General features: G+C 40.1%; 1 protein-coding gene across 1 annotated transcript in view; it reads left to right on the top strand.

The window, feature by feature from the left end:
• LOC131696831 (voltage-dependent calcium channel gamma-7 subunit-like) overlaps positions 1 to 4,425 on the top strand; it is a 41,869-nt gene extending 37,444 nt beyond the window's left edge. Inside the window, exon 6 of the mRNA XM_059018417.1 lies at positions 932 to 4,425. Within this exon, the coding sequence (XP_058874400.1) occupies positions 932 to 1,375 (444 nt within the window). The 3' untranslated portion in view covers positions 1,376 to 4,425. The remainder of the gene's footprint in view (positions 1 to 931) is intronic.
• Positions 4,426 to 15,206: the final 10,781 nt, after the last annotated feature.

The raw sequence follows: 15,206 nt of genomic DNA, 5'->3' as shown, positions 1-15,206 counted from the left end.
AGCATTTCTATCAGAGCAATAATACACCGCTGAGCATTTCTATCAGAGCAATAATACAGTGCAGACATTTCTATTAGAGCAATAATACACTGCAGACATTTCTATTAGAGCAATAATACACTGCAGACATTTCTATTAGAGCAATAATACACTGCAGACATTTCTATCAGAGCAATAATACACTGCAGACATTTCTATTAGAGCAATAATACACTGCAGAGCATTTCTATCAGAGCAATAATACACTGCAGAGCATTTCTATCAGAGCAATAATACACTGCAGAGCATTTCTATTAGAGCAATAATACACTGCAGACATTTCTATCAGAGCAATAATACACTGCAGAGCATTTCTATTAGAGTAACAAGACACAGTGAAGCGGTTTAATTACAGCATCAAAGAGTAAGTAGCGAGGGTCCGAAAAAATATAGCATGCACATCACCAGGCATTGCTACAACTGTTAAATAACGTACCAATAATTTTTCCTTTCATTATTAAGATCCTGACAACTTTTTACACTTATAAATTTAAAGTCTGTTTCAAAGATCTTTCAAAAATGGCCTCTCTAGTACACTGATAGTGTCAGGATTACTGCCCACATTGTCAAACAGGTAACACAGCAATAACGATCCATGATGTGGTACGAAACAGAAAAGCCAGAGCACTTGTTGTTATGCTTTTTTTTAAAAAAAATAAAATTAAATCGCTCATCCTGCAATGATTTAGAGGACAGATCTCAAACACACTATGGAGCACTGTAAGACACTTTATAACAACATTGACTCTCTCTCTCCCTTTTCCCCTCCTTCCCCATCTCTTCCCCTCTCCCTCTCCTCCCCTTTCTCCCCCTCTCTCTCCTCCCCTTTCTCCCCCTTCTCTCCCCCCTCTCTCTCTCCTGTCTTCTCTCCTTCCCCCTCTCTCTCTCTCAGGGGGCAGGGGTGATGTCAGTCTACCTCTTCATGAAGCGCTATGCGGAGGAGGAGATGTACAGACCTCACCCCGCTCTGTACCGGCCGCGCCTGTCCGAGTGCAGCGATTACTCCGGTCAGTTCCTTCACCCCGAGGGGTGGCAGCGTGGCCGGAGCGCCTCGGACCTGTCGAGCGATGTCTCCATCCAGCTGAACCAGGCCCAGCCGCCACCGCCCCCCTCCTCCAGCTCCCAACCGGGTGGGGCCACCGGGGGCTACCTGCCCCCCGCCTCCTCCTACTCCCATCCCCACTCCCACCCCCACCACATCCCCCAGACCCAGCCGCCCCACTCCATGGCCTCCATGGCAATGCAGACTCCCCCTTCCTCCGCCTCCCTGCACTCCACCCTCCCCCAACCCCCCAAATACCACCCTCACATCCGCATGAGCGCCTCGCCCTGCTAGGCTTCCCGCCTGAAATCCGCACTGTCATCTGCATCCTGTGTTGTTTGGAACTCAAGAAACGCATGAATGATTTGGAAACGCTAAACCCACTTGATTATAACAAACTCATAACAAACTAGATTTTCTCAGTGTCTTCAGTGTAAATTTAATGATAACACTGCGAAAGACTTCTAGTCATTTGCCATTGAATTCATTATGTTTCTTTCAGTGTTTCTAAACTCAGCACTATCGAGTGTTCAGTAGTTCTCTTAATATTTCCTCTGCTGCGATTCAGACAACACAGGATGCAGTTAAAGCAGTGCGTTCCTGCTCTACAACACAGCGCATTACTGAACAATTTAAACTAGACTTCAAACTATAGAGTAACAACAGAGCCGATCCCATTTTCAGTGGCGTCTTCAAATAATATAATTGACCCGTCTCACGATGCTAAACAGCACTCTGAAGACTGAAGCTGTTTAAAGGTGGCGCTCACATTAAAAACCATGCAAAGTAGGAACCTTAAAATGATCAGAATTGCACAAGCGGGGCTGCAGAGGATTCGATACACACGGGGAAAGCAAGACAATAGACAAGCTCTGCAGATATCCCTCCTAACGTAGAGAAGGAGAAGCAACTTCCAGAGGAAATATTACACTTCTGGCAGAATTCTCATCTTCCAGATTTTATGGGGTTAGCATACCAATAAAAATCAAATACACCTTTTAAAATAATGTGAATGTTTTCCATATAGGGAAGTGTGAGTTCTACAAAGATAATATATAGGTATGATTTACTGGGGTTATTTTGTTCAAAGTTTACAAAAAAAAAAAACGTTAGCGAATATTCTGACATTTTTAATATTACTTTGTTTTTTTATTACTACATGCAGTGTTACACTATACTTATATTTATCCAATACAAAGCCTTTTCACTACATGCAGTTACACTATACTTGTATTTACCAAATACAAAGCCTGGTCACTTTATAGGTCCCTGCTATAGGGTCACTGTTTGATCTCAGCCTTGATGTGACCTCGACTCCACAAGGTGTTGGAAGGTGTCTCTGTGGATCCGCTCCCTCATTAATCCTGAGCGCACAGAGGCAGGCAGGGGGTCGTGATGACGAGTCGTTCAGACGGTCGGGTCGAGAGCATTGTGGTGGCCGTGGAAGATGCCCGAAGTCTCTCTGTCGTGCTCCTCAAACCGATCACAATCCGGGCACGGTGCACAGGGGTGTCGAGGTTCTGTGTTGTTGGGGGTCCGCAGCGATGCTTAGTGTTTGTTCAGCCCTCCAGAGTAATCGAGGTATAGCAAAAGAACATGAACCACCCCAGGACAACACCAAACCCGATCCGGCAGGCAGGCAGGCAGACAGGCAGGGAGGCAGACAGACAGGCAGGCAGGCAGGCAGGCAGGTCACAGAGGCCAGGCCCGTTTTAGCAGAACAAACAAAAATATATTTGAAAAAAAAGTTCTCAAAAGTCTTATAAAAGGCAGTCTAATACAGAGGCTATATTAAGAAAACAATATATTAAGACATTTACATATACCAGAGTTTATATATCATACAGCAACACACATGATTCAGAGAGTCTGTCTTGAGTTTCAATCTCCATAGTTTTATATATTATACAGCAACACCAAACATGATTCAGACAGTCCCATATGTTTCAATCTCCACAGTTTTAAATATTATACAGCACCAAACATATATTTTATATATATATTTATTTATTTGTAAATCACAATCCAGATTGGTTTGACATTTTCATGTAGAGCTGGACAGAAAATTGGAACACCTTACACTCTATTGACAGTGTTATGGCAGGTGAATCAGTCCCATGGTGTACACTCTATTGACAGTGTTATGGCAGGTGAATCAGTCCCATGGTGTACACCCGATTGACAGTGTTATGGCAGGTGAATCAGTCCCATGGTGTACACCCGATTGACAGTGTTATGGCAAGTGAATCAGTCCCATGGTGTGCACTCTATTGACAGTGTTATGGCAGGTGAATCAGTCCCATGGTGTACACCCGATTGACAGTGTTATGGCAGGTGTTCAGTTGATTTTGTAGTCCTATTTGAGTTGCTAGAATGCTTCGCTAGCGGTTTCAGTTAGATTAGTATGAAGTAGAGTAGATGTAGAAAAAGATCATTTAATACTATGAACAAAAATAAAAAGTTACAAAAAAATAAACAAAAATAAAAAAATAAAAAACACTAATTTAATATTGTAAATAATATTAATAAATACTGTTAATAAAGATAAGAATAATTTAAATAATAAAGTAATTATTGATAGCTGTATATTAAGATATCAAGATATATATTAAAGAGGCACACTGACTGGCAAGTTATATAGAAACACTGATATGCAAACACACACACACAGACAGATACACACTGAAATACATAGACACACACACACAGACAGATACACACTGAAATACATAGACACACACACACAGACACACAGACAGATACACACTGAAATACATAGACACACACACACACACAGATACACACTGAAATACACAGACACACACACACACAGACAGATACACACTGAAATACATAGACACACACACACAGACAGATACACACTGAAATACATAGACACACACACACACACACACAGACAGATACACACTGAAATACATAGACACACACACACACACACAGATACACACTGAAATACATAGACACACACACACAGACAGATACACACTGAAATACATAGACACACACACACACACACAGATACACACTGAAATACACAGACACACACACACACAGACAGATACACACTGAAATACATAGACACACACACACACAGACAGATACACACTGAAATACATAGACACACACACACACACAGACAGATACACACTGAAATACACAGACACACACACAGACAGATACACACTGAAATACAGACACACACACACACAGACAGATACACACTGAAATACAGACACACACACAGATACACACTGAAATACAGACACACGCACACACAGATACACATTGAAATACAGACACACACACAGATACACACTGAAATACAGACACACACACACAGACAGATACACACTGAAATACATAGACACACACACAGACATATAGACGCACACACACATTATTATTTCTTTACAAAAGTGAAAGCTTTTAAAAACTTTTACAACAAAATCTTGAATTGTAAATGTAAATGCTATATTAACTATTTGAATTAAAAGCTACAAGGAATCCATTCATTTTTTGGGGGGGAGGGGGGAGAGAAGAGTTTTTGCATAAAAGTTGTAGCTAAAGAATGTATGAATGTTTTACCCTACAAATCCTCTTCAGGTACGAGCTGACAGAAAGAAAGTAATAAATCTGATTGCACCTTTTATAAATGTCTGTTTTAGTTTTGCTTCCTGAGCTCTAACAGAGCTGGGAGATATCATTTCTAACCTCCTGTACTACTATTGCAAGTAGACAGGATCACAAGAACACAGGCACCTGGAATAACAAATTGTATTACAGTACCAAACTGAACAGGATCGTGGGTCTATAGCTTTCAGAATAAGGAATTGCATTACAGTACCAAACTGAACAGGATCGGGGGTCTATAGCTTTCAGAATAAGGAATTGCATTACAGTACCAAACTGAACAGGATTGTGGGTCTATAGCTTTCAGAATAAGGAATTGCATTACAGTACCAAACTGAACAGGATCGGGGGTCTATAGCTTTCAGAATAAGGAATTGCATTACAGTACCAAACTGAACAGGATCGGGGGTCTATAGCTTTCAGAATAAGGAATTGCATTACATCATTTCTGCAAACAGCACCAAACTCTGTACAATACTTCTGAAAATTAAATGATTGTTACTTTTTGGGGCTTTTTCTTTGAGGTGGGGAGATATGGGGAGGGATAATGTAATTGACTCAATCAGCAATGTTGTCATGGAGGTGTGTCATTTTGGCGATTATGAATAAAGTTTGAGAATTCAAAACAGTGGTCTAGTATTTATTCATCATTTCTTTAGAATTTGAGCAACCAGCCTGTCAGTGACCTCCACCCTCCATCCCAGCAATATAAACCAGCCTGTCAGTGACATCATCCACCCCCCATCCCAGCAATATAAACCAGCCTGTCAGTGACATCATCCACCCTCCATCCTAGCAATATAAACCAGCCTGTCAGTGACCTCCACCCTCCATCCCAGCAATATAAAACAGAATAACTAAAACAGAGGTCAGAGAGCCATTTGCAAACTCAGACCACAACATGGTCTCATTTGAAGTGTAACCAAGATCATGCAACAGTCTCTTGACACAGGGGTTGTACCGACAGACTGGAAAATTGCAAACGTAATACCGATCCACAAAAAGGGAGACAAAACCGAACCAGGTAACTACAGACCAATAAGCCTGACTTCTAGTATATGTAAACTTATGGAAACTATAATAAGATCCAAAATGGAAAATTACCTATATGGTAACAATATCCTGGGAGACAGTCAGCATGGTTTTAGGAAAGGGAGATCATGTCTAACTAACCTGCTTGATTTTTTTGAGGATGCAACATCGACAATGGATAATTGCAAAGCATATGACACGGTTTATTTAGATTTCCAGAAATCTTTTGACAAAGTCCCGCATAAAAGATTAATTCTCAAACTGAACGCAGTAGGGATTCAAGGAAATGCAAGCACATGGATTAGGGAGTGGTTAACATGTAGAAAACAGAAAGTACTGATTAGAGGAGAAACCTCAAAATGGAGCGAGGTAACCAGTGGTGTACCACAGGGATCAGTATTAGGTCCTCTGCTATTCCTAATCTACATTAATGATTTAGATTCTGGTATAGTAAGCAAACTCGTTAAATTTGCAGACAAGACAAAAATAGGAGGAGTGGCAAACACTGTTGCAGCAGCCAAGGTCATTCAAAATGACCTAGACAGCATTCAGAACTGGGCAGACACATGGCAAATGACATCTAATAGAGAAAAGTGTAAAGTATTGCATGCAGGCAATAAAAATGTGCATTATAAATATCATATGGGAGATACTGAAATTGAAGAAGGGAACTATGAAAAAGACCTAGGAGTTTATGTTGACTCAGAAATGTCTTCATCTAGACAATGTGGGGAAGCTATAAAAAAGGCTAACAAGATGCTCGGATATATTGTGAGAAGTGAATTTAAATCAAGGGAAGTAATGTTGAAACTTTACAATGCATTAGTAAGACCTAGAATATTGTGTTCAGTTCTGGTCACCTCGTTACAAAAAGGATATTGCTGCTCTAGAAAGAGTGCAAAGAAGAGCAACCAGAATTACCTGGGTTTAAAAGGTATGTCGTATGCAGACAGGCTAAAAGAATTGAATCTATACAGTCTTGAACAAAGAAGACTATGCAGCGATCTGATTCAAACATTCAAAATCCTAAAAGGTATAGACAATGTCGACCCAGGGGACTTTTTTGACCTGAAAAAAGAAACAAGGACCAGGGGTCACAAATGGAGATTAGATAAAGGGGCATTCAGAACAGAAAATAGGAGGCACTTTTTACACAGAGAATTGTGAGGGTCTAGAACCAACTCCCCAGTAATGTTGTTGAAGCTGACACCCTGGGGACCTTCAAGAAGCTGCTTGACGAGATTCTGGGATCAATAAGCTACTAACAATCAAACGAGCAAGATGGGCTGAATGGCCTCCTCTCATTTGTAAACTTTCTTATGTTCTTATGTTCTAAAGTCTATTAAAATGATTTACAGTGTGTGGAATAACTTCTTGTGTTCTCGAGCTGTGAAAGTGTGACATACAGACGGAGTGATGTACAGACAGACACCCCCTGTATCCCCAGAATCTGACATTCTCAGTATCTTCTGATAATGTTAATAGAAAGCGTCATGACAGTGGGATCCAGATACATGTTGAAATGCGTGACCTGCGTGCGCACGACCGCCTGCACTACACCCCCTCCACCAGCGGGGGGGGAGGGGGGGGGGGGCTCATCACCAGCGGAGGGGCAACACATTGAAAAATAGGGGCCTCAGTTTCTAGCACTGTTTCTCTTTTTTAAGTTTATATAATATTTACATATTAACTGATATAAGAGACAGGGTCGGCTGCACACATTAACTGATATAAGAGACAAGGTTTGTGTTTATATTTGAAAGCCATTAAATTAATGTAATTTATTACCCTCCAAAAAAGAAATGATATTTTGTGCGTGTGTTTGCTGATAGCAGTGCCATATCTGTGTAAGTAATGAAATCAGCTTGAGGGTAAATACTAAAAATAATTATTTCAGTAGATGTTTTGTATTTTATAAAAGGTCAACAATATCCTCTGAAGTAAGTGCCAGCACCTTCTAGTGGTCTGCAATTTTGGAGAAAGATTTCAAGATTTATTTTGCTTGCAATACAATGGCTAAGCACTAGATGGCACTGCCTACTACTTCTTTACAGATAATTTGGCTGATCAGTCGAACCCTATAAAAGTTTCCCACAGTAAAAGCACAACAAAGTGTAATAGCACCATGGAAGCATGGTACAGCATAAGCATTGTAAAGACCAGTGAGGTATAGTAAAGCTATTAGAAACAATGGTACAATACTTCTTGGTATAGCCAAGGGAAAAGCATGGCGGGAACTCTATCGCGGGTCATGTGATTGTGAAGCAGAAACACGAACACGACATTGTAGAACATTAATAAATAGTTTACAAACACTCCCAGCAGTGTAAAAATATACAGCGCAGAAAACAGTGTTACAAAACAACCTGTTCACAAGCAGAGCAGCAGACAATATCAAACACAGGGTTTAATAATATTCTTTTAAAGTGAGACAATATCAAACACAGGGTTTAATAATATTCTTTTAAAGAGATAATCTATTCAGGACTTTATAGCTTAAAAACAAAATCTTAAAATCAATTCTATACTGCTCAGGGAGCCAATGCAATAGGCCAAAACAGGGGCAATGTGTTCACTTTTCAGACTTCAGAAGTCAGAATTTTAGCGCCTGTATTCTTAACAAGCTGGAAGCCAGAAACCACCCGTTTTGAGATACCAGAGAAAAGTGCATTGGAATAGTCAATTATTGATTAAACAAAGGCATGTATTAGCCTCTCAGCATCAGGTATGGAAATAATAGGTCTAAACTTAGCTATATTTTTAGCAATTTTCCAAATGTGATTCTCAAATGATAGATCAGGATCAAAGATGACCCCCAAATTTCTCATGTCTAGTTTTAGTTCCGTTGAGACACTGCTAAGGTCTAACTTATGTAAATGGATATTCTTTAGTTGAATTCAACATGAAGAAGCTCTGTGACATCCAACACTTGATGTCAGCAAGGCAAGCAGCTAATAGCACCCCAGTAGAAGGATTGCCTGGATCCAAAGACAAGTGTAGCTGAGTGCCATCTGTGTAACAGTGGAAATCAGCATTCAGAACTGGGCAGACACATGGCAAATGACATCTAATAGAGAAAAGTGTAAGGTACTGCACAGAGGCAGTACAAATGTGCATTATAAATATCATATGGGAGATACTGAAATTGAAGAAGGAATCTATGAAAAAGAAAATGTCTTCATCTAGACAATGTGGGGAAGCTATAAAAAAGACCGACAAGATGCTCGGATATATTGTGAGAAGTGTTGAATTTAAATCAAGGGAAGTAATGTTAAAACTCTACAATGCATTAGTAAGACCTCACCTAAAATATTGTGTTCAGTTCTGGTCACCTCGTTACAAAAAGGATATCGCTGCTCTAGAAAGAGTGCAAAGAAGAGCAACCAGAATCATCCCGGGTTTAAAAGGCATGTCGTATGCAGACAGGTTAAAAGAATATCGACCCAGGGGACTTTTTCGACCTGAAAAAAGAAACAAGGACCAGGGGTCACAAATGGAGATTAGATAAAGGGGCATTCAGAACAGAAAATAGGAGGCACGTTTTTACACAGAGACTTGTGAGATTCTGGAACTAACTCACCAGTAATGTTGTTGAAGCTGACACCCTGGGATCCTTCAAGAAGATCAATAAGCTACTAACAACCAAACGAGCAAGATGGGCTGAATGGCCTCCTCTCGTTTGTAAACTTTCTTATGTTCTTAGGAAATTCACTCCATGCCTGCGGATAATATCACCTAATGGCAGCATATATAGTGAAAACAACAAAGGGCCTAAGACAGATGAACACCACAGGCAACTTCTGACAAATCAGACTTCATCTCCCCAATAGAGACAAACTGGAACCGGAAAGATATCGGAAAGATAAGACCTAAACCAAGATAGGACACCTCCTGACAAACCCACTAAACTTTCAAGACGATTCAATAGAATGGAATGGTCCACAGTATCAAAAGCAGCACTAAGATCTAGAAGAATTAAAATTGAAGGAAAGCCGGAGTCAGAGCTTATCAAAATATAATTTACTACCTTAACAAAGGCCTTCTCGGTGCTATGTGCAGCATGAAACCCAGATTGAAATTTCTCAAATACAGTATTACAAGTTAGAAACTTGTGTAATTGATTAGCAACAACTCCCTCTAGAGCCTTTGATAAAAATGGCAGATTGGATATTGGCCTATAGTTGCTAGGGCTTTAGGTTCAAGGATTTTTTTTATTTTTGAGCAAGGGCTTTACATCTGCAACCTTAACTACAGAGGGAACTATACCAGGGGAAAGTGATTCATTCATAATTGTTAAAATGCATGTATTAACAACACGGGTAACATCTTTTAATAATTTGGCAGGGAATGGATCAAGGGCACAAGTAGTAGGTCTCATATGCAGAACTAATGCAGTCAGGTAATCAGAGAAAAAGCCTCCAACGCAGCTCTATCAGGTCTAATACGTTCAGCTAAGAAAGAATGGTCTGTAATAGAAGGGGTCTGTAAAATCTGATCTCTTATGTCAAGTATTTTATTTTGGAAAAACTTTAAGAAGTAATTTCAGCTAAAACAGGAGCCAATTGTGAGGGTAGAAGTATTAGAAGGTGAATTTTATAATTTATATATGGAACTAAAAAGAAACTTAGGATTATTTAATTTTTTCCAATCAGATTGGATAGTATGACGATCTAGCCTGGGACAGAGCCTTACTATATTTAGCTTGATGGCTTTTCCATGCAGAGTAATGAACATGCAGATTAGTACCCTTCCATCTGTGTTCCAATTTGCAACCCTCACATTTCAGATTACGAGTCGTGTCATTAAACCATGCTGTGCTTCTTTTGTAAAACACCCTCCAAGTTTTAACTGGTGCTACAGTATCTAAAATGTTAGTCATGGAGGTGTTAGCCAACTCATCTAATGATACAGACTGAGTAACTGGCGATAAATGTAATGCCTCACAGAACTTTATAGTGGTTGATGAATTAACTACCCTGGTTTTGATTACACAACCCTGGCTCTTTGTAGCGTATATATAGCAGACCCTGATATTGATGTGATGCAGCCCTTTCAAAGTATTTAGAATATATAGTAGGCCCTGATATTGATGTGATACAGACATCTGAAATGTCTTTATAATATATAGCACTAGACCCTGATATTAATGCGATACAGACATCTGAAATGTCCTTATAATATATAGCAGACTCTGATATTGATGTGATACAGCCATCTGAAATGTATTTATGATATATAGCACTAGACCCTGATATTGATCCGATACAGCGATCTGAAATGTATTTATAATATATAGTAGACCATGATATTGATGTGATACAGCCATCTGAAATGTCTTTATAATATACAGCATACCCTGATCTTGATGTGGTACAGCCATCTGAAATGTCTTTATAATATATAGAGGGACCTGATATTGATGTGATACAGCCCTTTAAAATGTATTTATTTTTGAAAATACAGTCAGCACTCGCATATCCGACCCTATAAAATTTTGACTTCAGTGACACTTAAACGTGTGTGATGCATATCTGATTATTTCATCTGATTTGACGTGTATGTAGGTGAGCACGTTGTAACCTGCCCCCTACCACCCAAACAACCCCCTGCCCTGCACACACAGACACACATTTCGTATGGAAAGAAAAAATATGACTTGGGTTTGAGGAACTGTACAGGTCGTCTGGACTAACAGTTCACAGAGAGATTTGGACTGATCACCTCAGTAGCTACAGGCGTGTGACTTGACCACCTTGACTCCCCTGATTGCCCCTCCTGCTCTCTCTTCCTTTTCTTCTCTCTCCATTACTGATGTCTCCAGCCTTTTGTTGAAATCAACTACTGCCACGTGCCCCTTGGACCCCTGGTCAACAAATCTTGTCCGTCACTATGCTTCTGACCTTGCTCCTTCCATTATGCATACTCTCAACCTGTCCCTGGCTTCAGGCCTGATTCCTGCTGAAATCAAGACTGCCTGAGTAACGCCAGTGCTCAAAACACCCTCCATTGACCCGGCTGTCTTATCCAACTTCTGTCCCATATCCAATCTTCCTTTTCTCTCCGAAACTCTTGAAAGGGCTGTAGCCAGCCAGCTGATGAAACTTCTCGCAGATATCAATCTGCTTGAATCCCTGGAGTTTGACTTCCGGCCACATCACAGTACTGAAACTGCTCTGGGTCAACATCCGCTAACATAGCTTCATGTTTCACTCCTATGCTGATGACACCCAGCTCTACCTAAAACTAGACCATGGATGTCCCTCTGCCATGGTCCGGCTCTCAGCTTGCATCCAAGACAGAGGCCTGGATGCCTGCCAATTTTCTTCAGCTCAACACTAACAAATCTAAACTTCTCAAGAATCTCAAGAATCTCAATAATGCTTTCTTGAACCTTGGAAACTGTCTGCTGCTGTCTTCCCCCACTGTACGAAGGCTTGGTGTACTTCTGGATAGTAACCTCTCCTTTGATGCCCAAATCTCCTCTGTAGTTAAATACTCTTTCTACCACCTCTTCCGAAACATCTCAAAAGGTCCATCCTTACCTTTCCCTCCCAGATGCAGAGATACTCTGTCATGCATTCATCTCCTCTCGACTCGACTACTGCAACTCTCTCTATGGTGGTCTTCCGTCACGTGCCATAAACCGACTGCAGCTGGTTCAAAATGCCGCTGCTAGGATCCTTACCAGATGTAAAAAAACATGATCACATTATCCCCTGTCTTGCCCAGCTGCACTGGCTACCTGGAAAGTTTAGGATTACTTTCAAAATTCTCCTGCTTGCCTTCAAGGTCCTTCATCACACAGGTCCAGAGTATCTCTCCAACCTGCTGACCCACTATGTCCCTGCACACAAGCTGAGGTCCTCTGACTCTGGCTTGCTTGTTATACCCAAGCAAACGTTCACCACACTGGTAGAGGGCTCTTTTAGCTTCATGGCCCTGATTCTCTGGAACTCTCTACCAGCTTTGGTGCGTGATGCTCCCACAGTCGCTCTATTCAAATCAACTCTCAAGACCCACTTGTTCTCTTTTGCTTTCGATGCTCTTTAAGCCTGATATCTGTTATTAGCTGTTGTCTAAATTGCTACTTCAGGTTTTTCATCTTATTCATATAATTCTGTACAACACACGCATCCACAATGTTTAGAATTCACATCCTAGCCCTGTATTTAATGTAATATGCCTGTATTTAATGTATTTGCATTGTTTTTTACTGTTTGTATTTAATGTACTATGCCTTGTATTTCACTGTATTTAATGTATTATGCATTGTTCCTCACTACCTTGTAAAGAGCTTTGTGATGGTGGTCCACTATTAAAGGCGCTATATAAATTAAAGATTGATTGATTGATTGATAATAATGCATGTTACAAAATAAGTAATTTTTGTTATTTTCAGCTAAAAAAAAGGGTTGTTCACTAATAAGTTTAAAAAAATAGCAAAAATATTTCACACAGAACATATAGCACCATAAACCCTTTAGCCACCTATAATTAGTTATAAAATCCCAGCTATATGTCTAAATCAAATCATCAATGTAGTTAAAATGCACAAACATACAGTTATACTAAGAGATTGTATTTTGAATAACCCTACTAACGTAAAAGACTGTTATTGTAGCAGCTGTTTCATAAACACATGCAAAATACCCCAGCAGTGCAAACAAAGACATTTTTTTTACCAGTGTAATAATTGATCTGTTCACCCTGTAAGAGGGATGAGGTAGCGTAGCCAGAGGTAGATGTTAGCAGACAGGCAGGAAGAAGTCAACAGACAAGATGTTGCAAATGAAACCGTTTTTATCACCACCACTCCTAATGTGTAGCAGTAGAACACTTGACAGGAACATCCAATGTCTGACCGGAACAACACTTGACAATTATAATGCTGTAGACACTACTAAGCAATAAACAGTGAAATGGTATATTGTAATAACCGCTCCAGAAATACACAAACTAGTATCCTCCTTTTTACTGCAGTCCCTTAGCAATTTTTACAGACACCTCCTAAGGGAAGCGACCACCTCCAACTGATTCACAGGGCGCTTATATACCTGCTTAGTAGCAGGCCCCACTCCCTTGCACCAGTCTAAAAATCAGAAATAAATATTTTTACAAACATGGTTATTTGACTCAATGTCACTAGAACTATAACACATAATAGTTAATTCCATTACCATTCTGATTCCATTACCCATAATACTAATTTTAATGATATAAGATCTGGTTATATTATCATGGAGTTTACTTCCCCATAGACTTGTATTATTCGCACTCATTGCTGCATAATAACAGCGTTCTACACACGCCCAAAATGGCGTCCCCATCTTGCAGGCATGCTGCACACCACGCAACTCCAGTGCTCCGTACCAGTACATTGTAAGTGATATTTTAACACCATTGTATTGAAACAATCTCCACTAGATAAACATCAGCATCCTTTACTTGAATTAAATATACAAATGTAACTGTTGTGGTATAACTTCTAAATAACCTTTAGTTTCACTTCTTCCCTTTCAGGCTTTCCCTCGTATCTTCCCTTTTCTCTGTGCACAGTTTAACGTACATTTATAAAACAGGAATGCTCAACAGGCACGAAACAAAGTAGTAATCAAGGGTCTCTGAATTGCTTGTTTTAACCAGTCCCAGGATGGGGTTTTTCCGTGATACAGTCTTTATTTTAGAAAGCCTGTTTGACTTCATCACACACTCACTATGACAAAATCCACAGACCACTTCTTAAAAATGCATTGAAAACAATGCAGTTCCGTCCTCAGCCTCCTTTGGTCTGGCAATGTTGATTGTGCCTATTCCCAAAATCATGCTGCTGTGGTCTGGTCTGCCCATTTTTGTTTTTATGAATTGATTCTTTAAAAAAGGAAAACGTTTTTAACCAAACTAACACATCTATCCAGCATGCAAATCTTGATGTAGTAAATTAAGGAGGCTGTGTGGTCCAGTGGTTAAAGAAAAGGGCTTGTAACCAGGAGGTCCCCGGTTCAAATCCCACCTCCGCCACTGACTCATTGTGTGACCCTGAGCAAGTCACTTCACCTCCTTGTGCTCCGTCTTTCGGGTGAGACGGAATTGTAAGTGACTCTGCAGCTGATGCATAGTTCACACACTCTAGTCTCTGTAAGTCGCCTTGGATAAAGGCATCTGCTAAATAAACAAATAATAATAATTAAACACGTCTCGAGCTGATGAACTCAATTCTGGAAAACAAAGATGACCGTGCAACAGCTGCATTGATCAGTTGTATCGTGTGCTGCCAGTGGTTGTAGGCAGCTATGGGAATGTAAAAAAAGAAATACAATTAGCTCCAGAGGGTTGTTAGTGTGTTCATTTCTTGCACAGTGCATTATTATGTTAAAATGTGTGTTCTGATAAGACAGTAGGAATAATAACACAGGATTTAAAAAAGATTCAGGTTATGTTTAAA

Source organism: Acipenser ruthenus, chromosome 59, assembly GCF_902713425.1.
Source record: "Acipenser ruthenus chromosome 59, fAciRut3.2 maternal haplotype, whole genome shotgun sequence".
Classification (NCBI taxonomy): Eukaryota; Metazoa; Chordata; class Actinopteri; order Acipenseriformes; family Acipenseridae; genus Acipenser; species Acipenser ruthenus.
This window is presented reverse-complemented; position numbering and strand designations above follow the sequence as displayed.